This window comes from Sorghum bicolor, chromosome 8 (assembly GCF_000003195.3).
Source record: "Sorghum bicolor cultivar BTx623 chromosome 8, Sorghum_bicolor_NCBIv3, whole genome shotgun sequence".
Lineage (NCBI taxonomy): Eukaryota > Viridiplantae > Streptophyta > Magnoliopsida > Poales > Poaceae > Sorghum > Sorghum bicolor.
Window position 1 is genome coordinate 60941466 of NC_012877.2, and position 17812 is coordinate 60959277.

The following is a 17812-nucleotide window of genomic DNA, read 5'->3' on the forward strand; positions in this document are numbered from 1 at the left end:
AACCCGTGTCTCTGGGTAACGGAAATTGAAAAACAACATTTGCTTTATTTGTTTTGCTGACAGACGATAAGGAGACCAACTTGTCGAATCAAATCCTCAACAAACCAGAACAAATAAAATACGTCGAATCAGGGGATATTCATTCCTGTCAGATCAAGCTACAGAGATCTCATTCCCTGCGTCATTAGTGCGCGCTTTAGGTCTTGTTTACTTCCACCCAAAAGCCTAAAATTTTTTAAAATTCTCCGTCACATCGAATTTTTAGATGCGTGCATGAAGTATTAAATATAGAAAAAATAAAAACTACTTACACAGTTTGGTCGAAATTTACGAGACGAATTTTTTAAGTCTAGTTAGTCCATGGTTGAATAATAATTATCACAAACAAACGAAAGTGTTACAGTGTCGCGAAATTTTTCGCATCTGAAACTAAACACGGCCTTACTTCCTTAATCGCCAGCCTAAGCACCCTGTTCTTGCATCTTATATAAATTACAATATTATATATAACCTTAGTAGTAGTAGGCAAAGAGGCAGCCTTTTTAGCTGCCGTTTCTGCACTCGCAACTTGACACGAATATGCCTCAAACACACTGATAAATCCTAGGCGAATTCAAGCGGTTGAAAAGAGTCGAATTTTGGTGAGGTGTCATGTGGCGGTCGGTCTCAGGAATAGCTCCTGCGGGAAGCAACGAACAAACAAAGCAGCGGTAAAAAGAGGATTAGTAGGGCAATTAGCAGCCCTAGTTAATTAGTTAATTATTACTCCCTCCATCCATCCAAATTGTAAGTCATTCCAAGAATCTTAAAGATCAAAGCATTTTTATGTTTGACCAAAATTATAGAGAAAAATACTAAGAATTGTAACGTAAAATGAGTATACTATGAAAATATAATTAAGAAAGAATTTAATAATACTTAGTTAGTATCATAATAATAATTATTTTATTATATATCAATTCGGTCAAATTTAGAAAAGTTTAACTCTCCAAGATTACAATAATTTGATAATTTGGGATGGAGGGAGTACTGATCCAGGCCACCCGGTCATATTAGCGCGTTTTAATTTTATTAACCGCGGTGCAGAAGAAGCTTTTGGCTTTGGGGCGCGCGTGGCGTGGAGCTTCATCATCATATAAGAGGCCGCAGACGGATGGGACAGAGAGAAGGAGAGAGCCGTGCACGCCAGTCGTCGGTGCCGGCGGCCATGACCAAGGACACCGTGCTGATCGCCGCCTCCGTGGCCGCGCTGGTCGTGTTCTCGGCCGCCACGTTCCTGTGCTCCTGGCGGCGGCGGAGGAGGCGCGCGCAGTCGGCGTCCCAGCGGCGCGACGCGGCGGGCGACGACGTGGAGCTCGGCCATGGCCGCGGCGGCGCGGCGGCAGGCGGGATTGACGAGGCTGTGTTGGCTGCGTACCCGACGCTGCTGTACTCTTCGTCGTCATCGGAGAAGGAGAAGGACGACGAGGAGGCGGCGGCGCGCGACGGCGCCCGCGGAGAACCGGAGGAAGAGGAGGCAGCGGCAGGTGGGGCCGGGTCCGACGCGGCGCGGTGCGCGGTGTGCCTGGCGGACTACGTGGACGGCGACGAGCTCAGGCGGCTGCCTGGATGCCGGCACGCGTTCCACCGCGGGTGCGTCGACCAGTGGCTGCGCCGGAGGCCGACGTGCCCGGTCTGCCGCGCGCCTCCGCCTTCGCCGCCGCTGGCGGCGGCGGCCAAGGGAGCAGCAGCCGGCAGCCCTGCTGCTGAGGTTGCCGGCTCGTCGTGAGGTCGCGAGGCCCGCGGCCGGCGGCGCGTGGGGTGAGACGATGGGTCAGAGAAACACGTCGCGGTGACCGTCTCGCGTACGTAGTACGTCGCCGGCGTGAAGCGTAGGAGGTTGCGCAATGCAGCACCGGACCGGAATCGGAGTGTAGACGACCGAGGAGAGCGGCGGAATTATTAAGCGCTTGACAAATTGTATTTATTGGTTTTAAATTTCTCCTCTTCCTTGTACATATAATAAGCCTTATTCAGTTTCTAAAATTTTGGGTTTTTAGGCACTGTAGCACTCTTCTTTTTATTTGACAAATATTATCCAATCATGGATTAGCTAAATTCAAAAGATTCGTCTCATGATTTCAGACAAACCGTGCAATTAGTTTTTATTTTTATCTATATTTAGGCCTTGTTTAGTTCGTAAAAAATTTCAAGATTTCCCGTCACATCGAATCTTTAATCGCATGCATGAAGCATTAAATATATATGAAAATAAAAACTAATTGCACAGTTTACTTGTAATTTATGAGATGAATCTTTTGAGCCTAGTTACTCTTTGTTTGGACAATGTTTGTCACATAAAAACGAAAGTGTTACAGTAGCCAAAAACGAAAATTTTTGCGAACTAAACAAGGCCTTAATGCTTCATACATGTGCCGTAAGATTAGACGTGACGGAAAAATCTTAAATGTTTTTTAAAACTAAACATAGTATGTTCAACTTCAGTGACAGGAATAGATCATGGACAGAGGTATCTTTTTGGAGCTGTCCATGTACTGTTGTTGTTCTTCGTGTTAATTTTCAGCAAGTTCGTTTTCGTTGCTAGGTCGGTATTGGTTGTTTTTTTTCCTATGTAATATCGAAACTAGAGGTATTTTGTTAGAATGTTCCAACTATGGTTGTTTGGTCGACCTTCTTCAGCGCTCGGTAGATACATGCTGTTTGTATGTTTAAACTCTTTTTCTTCTTAATAATACAATAATATATAAATCTCTTGCGTATTCGAAAAAATATATATAATCAAGCATAGTGATAGGAAATTCAAATAACGGTGAGAGAGAAACCTTCAATAAATTCAAATGGATCTTGGTTTACAATCTTCCATATGCATGGTGTGCTTTTGTTTGAGTAGAGGATGGAAGCTGCTTGTTTCATCACATCCACGCGTATTCTTTTTTTTTCTTCTGGAAATTCTAATAAATCCTTTTCGTTTTCGAATAAAAATGCATGCTTCCGGCCAAGGCTATAGCTACAGGTCGTCGTCGTCGGCCGTCAAAGCAGCCAACTCTGCGTGCGACTGCCACGACGTCGACGCTGCCCTGTCGTCTTTTACATTGGCAGACGAGGACGATCGACGTCCGTTTCATAGTCGTCTTGTGCCGCGACCGACGTCAACCGCCTTGTAGGTACACACGGTGGTGAAGCTAAAATAAATTAGAGAATGATATAGGTTTCTAGTAGATGTAAAATTTTAAGTTGTAACAATGGTGAACATTTATTAATTGTAATAGTAGTTTTTTTTTAATTTTTATGGGTGCATGTACACCCACAACCATGAAGCTACCTTCGCCGCTTGTACACAGGCGAGGCGACGAGCTCCGGCCGGTCCGCCGGTGCACTGGCTGCCGGCCGGAGGATGCCGGCCGGCACACACGCGTTCCACCGGGGTGCCTCGAAATGTGGGCATGTGGCTGCATGCGTCCATCAGCGGCCAACGTTCTCCCGCCATCTTATTCCATTTTCTATACATAAAAACAGTACGTAGTCCATAAGGTTTAACTGATCATATTTTTCTCCTAGGCCTCGTTTAGTTCTGAAAAGATTTCGAATTTTGGTACTGTAGCACTTTCGTTTGTTTGTGGTAAATATTGTCCAATTATAGATTAACTAGTACCAAAAGATTCGTCTCGCGATTTACAGACAAACTGTGTAATTAGTTTTTGTTTTTGTCTATATATAAAGCTTCATACATGTGCCGCAAGATTCGATGTGACAGGAAATCTTGAAAACTGTTTGGTTTTTGGTTTGAACTAAACAAGGCCCTAGTAGACATTGGTTGTGCTTTCTTTCCTTTCACAAAAGAAGAAAAAAAAGGGAGGCAAAAGAAAGAAATGGTTGCTCTTTTCCCGTACACCTGTGAGACAGACAGAGACCCACGCGAGGTGTTTTCCCAAAGGCAATGCTCTGCTCGTGTACGATGTTGACACTGCAGACAAAAGAGGAGTATTCCCCCACTTTCGTTCACTGTTTGTATGTAATAATCCTGTTTAGCAGGCGTTGTTGGCTTTGCTCATCTGCCAAGCAAACCATACTGTTTTAAGGAAATTCCTCTTTTTCATCGCTCTTGCAATAAGTTCAGTCACGAAAATTGTTTAGTTCTCAATTTTTTTAAGATTTTCCGTCATATTGAATCTTTATCTGTAATTTACAAGATAAATATTTTAAATATAATTAGTTTATAATTAAACCATAATTACTAAATACAAATGAAAGTGCTAAAATTTTTTGAGAACTAAACAAAGGCTAAGTTGTGCAGGCCGGCAGCCCATGGTTGTCCCGAGAGCCCAAATCAAAGGGCCTTCACTCCCACAGACTACTACAGCTTTCGAACTGGTCCAGCGGACATCAAAGCGCGCGCCAGCCCATGTACCCTGCGGCCCAGCCCGCATGGGCCCGTATCCTCTGAATTGCCAGTTCGTTCTTGCTCATCCAGCTCGGTGGTCTTGCCATCTCGAACAACGGATGTTACTCCGTATTTTAGAGATAGTTCTTTTTTTTTGCGATAATTTTTTAGAGATAGTTGTGATGCTAGCGGTTGTTAGAGTTAAGGTGTTGGTTGAGTCGTTTTTTACCAAGTTATTTTTAGCAGGGTCTAGTTATTGGTTGGGTTATTTCGAGTGGAGCATCTCCAACAAGTTTGAAAATTTCACTTGGTATATTTCGTGTTTTAGCAACTTGGTAAATTATTTGGCAAGTGAAAAAATGAATCATCTCCAACAACTTGGTATTCCAACTTGGTAAAACTAGAGAATGACTTATGGGACCCGCATGTCATTCACTATTTCTGATCTGTCCGAGGAAATTGTTTGACGCTGCAGACCGTCGAGAGCCGTCGCGTCGCCGTCGGGATGGGTGGTGGTCGTCCAGGACCCGTGTGCTTGCGAGCGCTCTGGAACGGGCACAGCACCAGCAAGTTCCGCTCGCGCCCGCGGCAGGTTCCGCTCGCGTTCGTGCCAAGGCCAACGGCGGAGCTCGCGTCCACGACCTGGCGGAGCTCGTCCGGTGGAGCTCGCGGGTCGTTGGGTGCTGAGGCGGAGGTGGCGGACCCACGGCGAGACGGAGCTCATGCCCGGCGGCGTGGCTCGGCTCGATGGAGGGCGGGGAGAGGACGCGGTGAGCGAGGTCGTCGGATCGAGGAAGCAGCTGCCCTGGCGACGACGGAGACGAGGGCCGCGTTGTCGGCGACGAAGCCCTGGAGGCGCCCGAGCTCGGCGCAGCAGCCAACGATGGAATCGGACACCCTCGCCACGGCCCTCTTCGCCTCCTCCGGTCGCGGTCGCGGTCGGACTGCCCACAAGACCGCCTTCCCGTCGCGATCGAGGACGGACGCGCCTGTGCGAGAGCAGGCCGCTTGCCTGTTGCTCGATCGCGAGGACCCGGAGGCCGCCCGTCCAACTGAGAGCCGGGGCGTGAGGCCCTCGCCGGTGTTGGCGTTGGCGGCCGCGCGGCCGAGGCCACGCAGGGCAGCGGGCGAGCAGCGCGGGCGGATACGCGCGTGTACGCGCGCGGAGGGGTTTTTTTTTCCAAGTTGCTATTTTACCAAGTGGATATTGGGACTTGTTGGAGATGAAATTTTGTGTTTTTGCCAAAAAATATAGAATACCAAGTGGATATTCGGAGTTGTTGGAGATGCTCAATAGAATATAGTTTACCTCATGAGCAATTAGTAGAGCAGAGTTGTTAGGCTTGTTTAGTTCACCCAAAAAACCAAAAAGTTTTTAAGATTTTTCTTCACATCGAATCTTTCTGCACATACATGAAGCATTAAATATAGACAAAAATAAAAGCTAATTGCACAGTTTACTTCTAAATCGTGAGACGAATTTTTTTATCCTAGTTAGTCCATGATTGAACAATATTTGCCACAAACAAACGAAAGTGCTACAGTAGCGAAATCTAAAATCTTTTCGCATCTAAACAAGGCCTTAGTTGTTCAGTCATTATGCAAAAGTTGTATGGGATGAGTAGCGTCCTCTCCCTAGGCCCTAGCGCATACAGTTCTTGGCTCCATGTTTTTCTATACGAAAAACTAGATCGGCTATGCCGGCGGTTTCTCTGTAAAATGCGTCCGGCAACAACTACTTGCCCCGAAGGATCCGACTATATATAAGACGGTTTTTCTTGTTTGAGTCTAACACATTTTCGGCTCAGTCAAACGAGACTGAACACTTCATCTAAAACAAATTATTAGATTGAATCTATTTGCATTAAAAATTAAGAAAGGACTAGCAAAGTAAATGATCGGAAAATAACTTTCTTCTTTATTGTCCCATCTATAAGAGGAGAGCATATAAAAAATGTCACATATTGTTTCGTATTTTTTAGCTCGCTGCCCGTTCGCTGGGAGTTTCGGGTTTAAAGTGAAAAACTTGCAAAAACACGGCTTGAAAATAATTTATAGAGGCTGCTTCCTAAGATTGTACTATAGCTAGCTGCTTCTGCGCGGATTGATGGTATAGTTAATTAATACAGTAATAATCTAATGTAGTACTATGACCATCGATCTATATACATAATAAATGAAAATAAGACGATATGATGGAGCTAGCTCCTAACAAGAAGACATCATCATCGATCACTTGATGCTGCAATGCTGAAGAAATCAAAGCAGGTTCCATATATATCCAACAATGTATCCGGCCGGCAGCAGATTACAAATTCAAAAGTACAATTGCTGCCAAAAAAAAAAGAATCCATATATATATATATATATATATATATATATATATATATATATATATATATATATATATACACGTATCAACATCGATCAACGGATCATATACAGGTACATCAATCAATTCAGTGATCCCTGTTGTGCACCACCATACTATATTCCATGCCGTCGATGTGAAGGAGGCTCTCCTGATACATAACCAAGTAGAGATCGTTATCATGGTTTGTCGGGTCCGGGTAATGTGCCGCCGTTGCAATCGTCTCAAGCGTGGCGGTCTGCTGGTCGTAGATGTGCACCTCGTGTGCCGTGGTTGCCAGTAGGATCTTCTTCTTCTTCTTCGTCCTGCTGCTGTCGTCGTCGTCAGAAGGTAGATAGCAAATTGGGATCACCAGCCATGGTTCCATCAGCTTCTTCGTCAGCTGAGACGACGAGGGCGCAGCGAGGAGATCCTCGTGGATACGATAGTCCAACGACCAGACTCCAGACTCGTAGTCCTTGAGCTTCCAGACCTCGAACATGGCGGCCACGTCGCGGCGGCGGCGAAGGTCCCGGATCATGCACAGGCACCCGTCAAGCTCGGCGAGCGCTGTGCCAATGGGTTGCATGACGGCTTCTGCTAGCCGGTAGTCCCCCGACGTGGTGGTGGCCATGCGGAGACGGCTTGCGTGTGGGAGGTCATTGTCGTAAGGAACAAGGTCCGATGCCAAGAATGGCGGCACTGGCACCGTCGCGAACGACTCGGTGGCGAGGTTGAAGGAGAGGATGCCTTCCGGCCGCTTGCCGCCGCCGCCGCCGTCTCGGAGCAGCAGCATGCCCGTGTCCAGCGTCCAGTGAAGGCAACCGTTGGCGAAAACAGGGTCCATGCATTCGATTTCGATAAGGATGTTACTTGTTTTACCGTGGAGGTCGATGGCGACGGACCTCCAGCCACCACGGACGCCACCGCCGTTGGCCGCACCCACCGTGAGCACCTGGCAGTCCAACTCCAAGCTCTCCGTCAGCGGGCGGTCCAACGCCACGGCAAGCTGCACGACCTTGTACTCGTCGGTGGCCGCGAGGTAGCCGACGCCGGCGGTGGAGATGAAGCAGCCCACGGTGGGGCACGGCGGGAGGCGCAGGAGGCCGCCCGTGGACACGTTGCAGAGCGTGTAGCCCGTGCACGGCCGGCTGAGGAGGGCCAGGCCACGGTGGCACGGCTTGCCGCCGACGAACCTGGGGCAGCCGGGGCAGGGCATGATGGTCAAGCCGCCGTGTAACTCGTGGGGATGTGGCGGCGCCAACCGGGCAGCGGCGAACACTAGGCCGGCGGACGCCATCGCCATGGACGCTTGCCTGTCGCTGTAGAGCCGCTGGAAGGCGGCGTCCGAGTCCGACCGGAGGAGGTGGTTCCAGCACCGGCAAACGCAGCGGAACCGCGCCAGGGACTTGGCCGGCAGCCGCAGGAGCACCTCCCAGATGAGCTCCTCCGGCAGGATGACTGTTGCTGCTGTTGATGGAGACGCAGCCGCCGGATCTATCGTCGTCTTCATCTTCTTGCTGATCGCCATTATTGTAACCATAATAGTATATGGACTCGTCGCCATAATAATATATAGACTCGGCGCTGAGGCAGCTTGATAACTTCTTCGGACTCGACTTCCTAGCTGGGACGACACCGACACCGACACTGACACGGCACATCGACAGTCCGACACGGACCCCGGACCCAGCACCCTGGGCCGGCCGGGAACGGCAATACAATTCAGGTCTTGTTAGTTTCACGCGAAATCTAAAAAAACTTTTCAAAATTTCACGTCACATTAAATCTTGCGACATATGCATATAGAGCATTAAATATAGACAAAAAACTAATTACATAGTATGCCTGTAATTTATAAGATAATTTTTTTAAGCCTAGTTAGTCTATGATTAGACAATAATTGATAAATACAAACAAAAGTGCTAAAATAGCTAGATTCAAAAAGTTTTCAGATCTAAACAAGGTCTTAGGATTATGCTTGGTTTGAATATTAAACGTTACTGCTAGCGCTCAGACTTTTGATCCGGTAGTTAGCGTCCGGACATCGACTTTTGTACGCGCCTCTGCCTGCCCCCCACACAAAAAAAAAAAAAAAGTAAGATATGCGAACGCGACCTCACCCACCTCCACACGGAGAAGAAAGGAAATCATCCCATCCTGTACTTCCCACGCAAGGAACTCGCCCGATTCCTCACGTGCACAGGATCTGCCGGCCCCAAGCACCTCTCGCGTCACCAGCTGCCCCCACAACCTCTCCCCCTTTGTCACTATAACACTAAAATACCATGAATATGTTATTGCAACATCGTCAAACAAACTGCAACAACAATATGTCGAAGCAGTTGAAACACTATGAAAATATATTGATATATATTGCAACAAACAAAAAGGGATAACAACTGCAACATTGGGATAAAGAAGTTAAAACACCTTGACACATATTATTGCAAAAATAAAGAAAAACAACTGAGAAATTATGCTAAAGCAGTTAAAACATCATGAACATATTATTATAACAACGCCAAACAACTGCTACAACAACTACTGCAACATGCAGATTAAAGCTACTAAACACATACTGCGTATATCTCAAAGCGGTACTACTATAACATTAGTTGAAACCTACGACAACATCCAGAGAGAACCATTGCACCATGGCAAGATCTGAACCCGAAAAGCTCATCGGAGCCCTAGCCACCGCTATATCCCTTAGATCCAGAGGGAGGAGTAGGAGAAAGAGAAGGAACATAAGGAAAGCTCAGATCTAGAGGAGGAGGAGGAGGAGAAAGAGGAGGGCTCAGATCCAGAAATGATCCACCTACCTTGCTAGAAGCCACCACCGTGGCGCATCGCTCCTGTGACATGAAGGTCGCCAAAGCGAAGGAAGGGAGGCACGACTCGCCGGAAAGCCTCCGTCGTCATTGTGGCATGGAGGTTGCAGGAACACAGTGGGAGGAAAGGTGAAAGGTCCTAATGGCTAGAGAGGGTGTGAATAGCCTAATAAAATTTTCTACAACAACACTAAATGCACTTGATTAGTATATAAGATGGCGAACGAATTTGGCACTAGCTCTACAAGGGTGGCACAAGCCTCCTACCCAATCTAGTTTCTATAGTCTCTAAGGAAGCACACCAAGACTATGTCATTACTTACCCCTAGGTGATAAGCTAAACTAAGCAAGAGAGCTACACAAACTAGCTAGCTAAGTAATGCAAAGAAGGGTTAGGATTGATATACCATAGAGTAGAGGAATGATCCAATCTCACAAAGTGAATCGTGCAGCGAAACACGATCACTAAGTGCCTCTAGATGCAATCACTCAAGCAATACACTTGGATGCTCTCCCAATCTCACAAAGATGATGATCAATGATGCAATTGAATGGGAGTGTGTTGGCTAGGCTCACAAGGTTGCTATATCAATGAAAATGGCCAACAGAGAGCCCAAGCCGTCCAACAACTATTTATAGACACCCCAAACAAAAAGAGTCGTTGGCTCTCTCACTGCTCAGAAATCAGGGGCGTCGGACGCGTTGACGGTTAGCCATGGTGCCCAAGGTGTTGGGAATATGCCCTAGAGGTAATCATAGAGATGATGATATTACGATTGTATCCATGACATATATTATGAGTTCAGTGAATATCCATTATAGACAAACTTGTATCGATTAATAATTATGTGAATTGTTTGTGAAACTCTTTTACTTGTATGGTTATTCTAAAGTTGTCCCTGATGATCAGAGTTCATGTAAGGATACACATGAACACTAGGTTAGCACATGTATTAGTTGATGACTTTGTTTCACAAGTCATAGACATAGAGATGTCAAACTAATAATGTGGGCACATGTATGACATGGGGCTGGACTGACCCAACATGAGATGTTCTTATAATCTCTTTATACATCATGTACGTTATGTCCTTAGACCTGAGATTGTCGTATGTTCTCGAGATGTGAAATGACCTACTTAGGGACTATTAAACGCTACTCCGTTACAGGGTAGTTATAAAGGTGGTCTTCGGGTTTGTCGGGGAACATGCTGTGAGACATAGATGATCAAGATGGAACTTGCCCCTCTCTATGTGAGAGAGATATCACTGGATCACTCAAGTGATTGGATCAACAAATGCATGGTCGTGCTTGGGTTAAGTGTAACCCACGAGTTGGACCAAATATCGTGTGGCAAGGGAATAACATGTATATGTATGTAGTGGTTCGTCTGATATGATCTTTGCGTACGTATAGGAGTTGTCACGCCTTGCTAGGGCTGCTGTCAACTATTAGGCGAGTAGGAGTACTCGGCCCATGTCTATGTGCACGTGAACCCATAGGGTCGCACGCTTAAGAGGCTGGAAACCTAATTCGGGTTGGACCCGAATTAGACAAGGCTTAGAGTTTCTAATTGGGCCCCCGACTCGGGGCTAATTGGAGGATGCCTATATAAGAGAGGGAGGGGGCGCGGCCAGGGTTAATCCCACGCCATCAGGCAGCCGCCGCCGCTCACCCACGCTCGCGCCTTTTGCTCCTCGTGGACCTAGCAGTCCGGAGGTGCAACGCTTCTTCCCCGCACGTCTGGGATACCTCGAAGGTGCTGCATCTGGAGCACAAGGATGAACCGCGGGAGAGGGATTGGTCATTGGTGTGGTCGACGACCACGCAACTGCACGACACTGCTACTACGCGCACAACTACACCGAGTCGCTTCCGTTGCATCTGCGCGTCTAGTGGTAATCCCGTGATCTATAACTTGTAGTTGATGCTTGTTTATGAGGTCAAAATTTTTGTTTCCTAGCTAGCGTAGCAACCTCATAATCCTTCACAAGCGTCCCTCTTTAGAATCTCGTGCGTTGATCTCTAACGGTCACAAAGTCAATCAACGACGCAGTTAAAGGGGGCATCAGACGCTTGACAAAAACCATTGGACACTGAGCCTTTACGTCAAATGCAACTCAGGGAGGTTCCAAACGGTGAAAATCACCATTGGGCACGTCCTATGGGTGTCCATCGGACCCGACAAGTGTTTGATGCGAGCACCACCAAAACTCCTCGCTTGTGACCCTTCCGACGTCACTACACGTCGGACGTGCCAGTGCAACACCCTGCACTACGCCAAAGCACCCAGCACACGTTAGACGTCGCCCCAGCGTCTAACGTGACACGGAGCAGCATCTGATGCTCACGACTTCGCCACCTCTTCAAATCCACCTTCGGTGCAGTGAGAAATAAGCATTTTGAAAGGATCAAGATGCCCAAGAGGGGAGGGGGGGGGGTGAATTGGGCTTTCTAAAAATTTAAGCAACCTATAAGCTCCAATTCAATCCCTTGTGCCTAGTGAGACTAGAGAGCTACCGGATAAAAGTTTTGCAACCTAGTTCCAATCCTATTCTAGCATGACAATTCTAGGAATGTAAAAACTCAAAGTAATTGCACAAAGTAAATGCTAGAAAGTAAAGAAGTAGTGGAAGAAAGTGCTCGGCGATGTTTTGCCGAGGTATCAGAGAGTCGCCACTCTCCACTAGTCCTCGTTGGAGCACCCGCGCAAGGGTCTTTCCCCCCCTTGGTCCGCGCAAGGACAAAGTGCTCTCTACGGGCTGATTCTTTGACACTCCGTCGCGGTGAATCGCCCAAAACCGCTCACAAGCTTGACACGAGCCACCCACAAGAACTCCGGGCGGTCTTCGTGCCTCCAATCACCACCGAACTGTCTAGGTGATGGCGATCACCAAGAGTAACAAGCAAAGAACTCTCACTTGACCCAAACAAGGCACTAGAGAGTGGTGGAAGCACACTTGACTCTTGAAATTCAACTAGAGAAGGATTCTCACAAGAAATCTCTCAAATCTCAATCCTCTCTAGGCTCTTGCTTCTCTCTTGCTCCACAAAGAGTTTCTCAGCTGTTCAAATGGGCAAGAGACCACCCATGGACGAGGTGGAGGAGTATAAATACACCCCACAAAGTCCGGTGCTAGCGTCCGGTGCCTAAACCCTAAACCCGGAACCCGGACGCTACCCGGTGCGTCCGGTGCCTAAACCCAGACACTCAGCACTCCAGCGGCTAACGACCTCACCGGACGCACTCACTAAGCGTCCGGTGCCTACTTAGGCACCCAAACTTTATCGAAACGTGACCGTTCCAAAACGAAGTTTGTTTCTCTCGATCTAAGGACTATCTCTGAGCTGCCTAGTGCTAGGTTTACCAAGGGTGCACCACACCTAAACCTAAAGCCTTGCCTAAGTCAAGCTACTAGATCAAAGGCCCTCTTAATAGTACGGTCAAAGGAAAACAAAGTCCTAAACTACTCTAAGTGCCCTTCTTCACCATATGGCACTTAGACCTAGTCTAGTCTTGACGATGTCCATCCATCCTTTGAAAACCGAAACGATTTCCACTATTAAGTAGGCATGTACGTCCCTGTTCATCGAGTACCTATTACTATGACCTCACTAATGACTTTGCCTCTAGAAAACACACGTTAGTCACAGTAATCAACATTGTCATTAATCACCGAAATCATTAGGGGCCTAGATGCTCTTTCACATTTTATTTCTACAAAAACACCAAATCATGTCTCGTAAGCTCATTGGGAGAGAGAGAGAGAGAGAGGATCCCAAACCCCTCTCTACCCCTCAAACTCTACCTCTTTTGCAAAAGTGCTAATACCACCATGTGTAAACCATCATGTGCAAGTGTGTTAGCATTTTCACAAGCGTTTTTTCAGAGGAGTTAGTGCACTCACTAGATCCTAATGTATATGTAATGAGTTAGAGCACGCATCTAGTGGCACTTTGACAACCGCACTTTGATATGAGTTTCACCTCTCTTAATAGTACGACTATCAATCCTAAATCACTCACGCCCTCTATGGTGTCTTGAGTGCAAACCAAAAGACTCCTAACCAATTATACCTTTGCTTTCAGTCTTTTGTTTTTCTCTTTCTTCTTTTCCAAGCACGAGCACTTGATCACCTTGGTTCCACCATCACCATTATGATTATCACCTACGTTGCTCACCACTTGGAATGTGCTTTTCTATCTTATGAACACTTAGAGTAATTGGTTAGCACATAGAATTTTATCAATTCACTAAAACCAAACTAGAGTTTTCAAAAGGAGGGAGGGAGGGGTAGCACGCTGGTAGCCGCCATCGTCGTGGCGTGGAGGGCGCAGACGAAGGAAAGGCGACAACACCGGAGCAAAGTGAGAGTGGAGCCTCGAGAAACAGATAACGAGCAGAGCGAGGAAAAGAAAGAAAGAGCCGGGAACGGGATGGGATGGGGAGCGAAGTCACTCGATCGCTGGTATCACTAGTACAGGGGCATACTATACAGGCGGCTGGTAACTTATTTCTACAGGCGTTTTCCAGCACCGCCTGCGCTGGGGGCCAGTATAAATCGTCCAATTCCACAGGCGGTTCCTTGAGTGCCGCCTGTAGAAAACATTTCCACAGGCGGCTCTCTTAGGGAACCGCCTATGTAAATGGCACATTTACACAGGCAGTTCTCTAAGAGAGCCGCCTGTGAAAACATATTTAAAAATGTATTATTTATTTATTTATTTATTTATATTGTTATTATTTAAATATATTGATATTGGTTGGTCTTCAAACATAGCAACATGCAATTTAAATATTTCATCTCATACATATATTTGTATACATCAAAGTTTGGTGCTCAAAGACATAAAGTTAATTACAAGAGTATATCCATCATCACACATCATATATACATCAATAAACCTCTGGACCTCAGTTATGTATGATGGATCTAGTCTTGATAAATTATACATCCAGAATGACCTCTCCATCACTACCTGTAAAACACCATTCATGATCTAAGGTTTAGAAAGGATTTATCTAGGGTTTATTAGCTAGGGTTTATGGTTTAGCTTGGGATTAAAGGAAAAAACCTAAGTTACATAATTACATAGCATAATTATAGAAACACACAATTCATTAGAAACATATTGATGTGAAAGAAAATAAATTGAGAAATAAGGAGAGATATTGAAGTAAAAAACCAAAGTACCACATAATTGAAAAAACCAAATCTACATTTCTCTCTCTACATAAATATACAAGAACACACCATTGATTCAATCTTACATTTCTCTCTCTAAAATTGAGAAGCAATCATGAAAATGGAGAGAGGAGAGGCATTATCCAACCATATTAAGCAACCTCATCTAACCATATCAATAAATAAAGACAAGAAGCTAGCTATTCTTCTCTCTCACTCATGGTGAAACCCTAAATCCAAAAAGTGGCTCAAATTGAGCTAGAATGAGCAAATTGAGGCAATAGGGATATAAACTAACCTTTTTTAGCAACCTTCTCCCCAGAAATCTGGACCTCCAAAATCGTCCCTAATGGAAGGTGGGTGCGAGATACTGTTCTAGTCGGGGAGGAAGAAGGAGTATTTATACAGAAGATACCACAGGAGGTAGCTTAAGCCAACCGCCTGTGGAAACCTTTTTCACAGGCGGTTGACTTAAGTCAACCGCCTGTGTAAATGGAGCATTTACACTAGCGGTTTGCTTAAGTCAACCGCCTGTGATAATCAGTTTGCACAGGTGGCTGGGATCTCTGACACCGTCCCATTTATACTACAGACATGTTGTAACTGGAACCGCGTATAAAAACGGGGCACCAGCTATGAGCCCGATTCTACGCTCCTGAAGTATGAGTAGTAGCATTACCCGTTCCAAATGGACCTCACCACCCCAGTGATAATAGATGGTATGAAAACTATATTTTGTGCAACTCCTCTAACTCTTTTTTGCCAAATTATTATTAAATGACTTCTTTCTTTAGGTGCCAAAGAAACACTTTAATAATCTTTAAATGTATGTTAACCTTAAAAAAAATCTCTTTTGTATATCATTGTTCAAGCACACATTTACCATGACGCTTTATTAACAATGTATGTTGATGCGGGTACAAATTCATTCGTTTTCACAGTGAGTTGCATTTCTCTGGTTGCGTGTTTACTTTTTCTAGTCTATGTTAGTTGATAGGATTGCAACTTAGAATGCAAAACTATTTAGTTAGAAATAGCAACACTCAACAAAGTCGTGTGCACATCTATAAATAGTATCTTGCATAGGTTTTGATAAGTAAGTTTTAGTAGGTCATTAGATTCTAAAATGAAAAACCATCGTCACACTTAAAAAAAACTTATCTTCACCTAAAAAAATATTTCATGAAATAGACTAAAATTAGCTAGAGATAACTTGTTATATAACGATGACTATATACACAGATAGAGATGTTAGAGTTGTTCCAAATTCACTTCAGGATATTGGCTGTGCTTCTGACGGAGCGAAGCGGAGGCTCATCGCCGGAGGCTTGGGCCAGAGCGTAGCGGAGACTTGATTCTCTTATAAGCCGTCATAGGCGTGTAACATAAAACTCTTGAGATAGTGAGATTGTTGCCGGTTATTGCCCGTGGTTTTTCCCCTTCACATTGAAGGAGTTTTTCACGTAAATCGTGTGTCTTTGTTGTGATTGATTTCGTTTACTTCATACTCCTATACGTCGTTCATAACAAGAGAGGGTAAAGTAATTTTTTATTTAATTTTAGAAAAGAAAATAAAAGTTTGTTGCAAATGATCAAATATACAGGTCCGGACGCCGAAAGGCTCGGTACTCCTATCCAAGGTTTCTGAACTCAGTGATCCAATAACGGGCATGTGGGATTCTTAGCTATCCGAGATATATTTTGGGAGGAGGATGTGACAAATATATTTTCTATTATTCGACCGGCTTGTGAAGATGCAATTGCATGTCATTTTGATTCGAAAGGAACATTCAATATCAAATCTGCCTATCATGTTTTAGGGGACAATCAACAACTTAGTCGCTGTTCTCAACGTGGTGAAAGCTCTAATTCTGAGAATTGCGGGAATGCTAATAGGGTGTGTAAGTTGTGAAAGTTGAATTGGCCACCAAAGATCAAACAATTTCTATGGAGATCGAGTGGGACGTAATATAGTTTGGTAATGAAGTTGAACATCAAGATGAGAGGGATTGATCTCGACACTAGATGCCCAGTCTGTTGGTCATGGGCAGATCCAAGGTATGGCATGACATACCCTAGGCCTAGCCTAAAAAACATACATGTAAAGTTTTATACCTAAAAGTTTTACATGCATGGAGCATTAAATGTAGACGAAAACAAAAACTAATTGCATAGTTTACTTGTAAATCGCGAGTCCAATCTTTTAAGCCTAATCAGTCCATGATTGGACAATAATTGTCAAATAGAACGAAAATGCTACAGTAGCCAAATCCAAAAACTTTTTGGAACTAAACAAGGCCTCGGTAAAAAAAAACTCTATTCTCTTTGGTCTTGCACCTGCTCTCGCCCGCTCCTTTCAAACGCATGATGGACGCACGACTCGTGACTCGCTAGCACCAGCGAATGCCTGAGTCCACTCTCCTACCGGCCTACCCTTCAGTGGTGGCGTGCAATGCCCTACCCTTGCCCTGGCGGCGGGCACTCGCGCCCCTCGGCTCCACCCGGCGCTTCATCCCTCGGCGGTCGGCCCTAGCTAGCTAGCCCTACCTCGGGAACCTGCCTCCGACCTCCCAACTAGGCTACACCAGGTTGTCGCCATTTGGTAAGAACTTGATCCCCTCTGCTCTCCCCTATGTTTTCTTTGGTTTTCCTAACTTTACTGATATCTAATTTGTTAGATAGTTATTTATATATTTTTTCTAGATTTACTTTAGCTGATGTAGCTTAAAGATGTATGTATTGGTTGATTACTTATGCATTATACAATTTGGTTGCCAGATTTGTATATGTATTGGTCGATTACTTATGCATTATGCGATTTGGTTGTCGGATTTGTGTGAGGAGGGATGGAGACATTGCTTTCGTGTGTTGTAATCCTATTTGTTATTTAAGCTTGTTTCATTTATATTCCAAAAAGTATTTAGTGTGCTTTTTAAAACTATTTTGTATTGTAATTTAAGACTTATGTCATTTAATAGTTGTGTACCGGATTGTTGGACAATTTTTATAAAATTTTATCGAATTGTTAAATAGATTTTACCAGTTTGCTTATGAATTTTTT

At 45.2% G+C, this 17812-nt stretch overlaps 2 protein-coding genes across 2 annotated transcripts; one reads left to right on the forward strand and one right to left on the reverse strand.

Annotated features, from left to right (window-relative positions):
* LOC8071486 (E3 ubiquitin-protein ligase EL5) lies at positions 1087–2052 on the forward strand. Its single transcript, XM_002442517.2, has one exon. It carries the CDS (start codon positions 1154–1156, stop codon positions 1766–1768), a length of 615 nt encoding a protein of 204 aa, XP_002442562.2. The 5' UTR covers positions 1087–1153; the 3' UTR covers positions 1769–2052.
* LOC8071487 lies at positions 6840–8262 on the reverse strand. The gene has a single exon (XM_002443539.2). The coding sequence runs from the start codon at positions 8260–8262 to the stop codon at positions 6841–6843; it is 1422 nt and encodes a 473-aa protein (XP_002443584.1). The 3' UTR covers position 6840.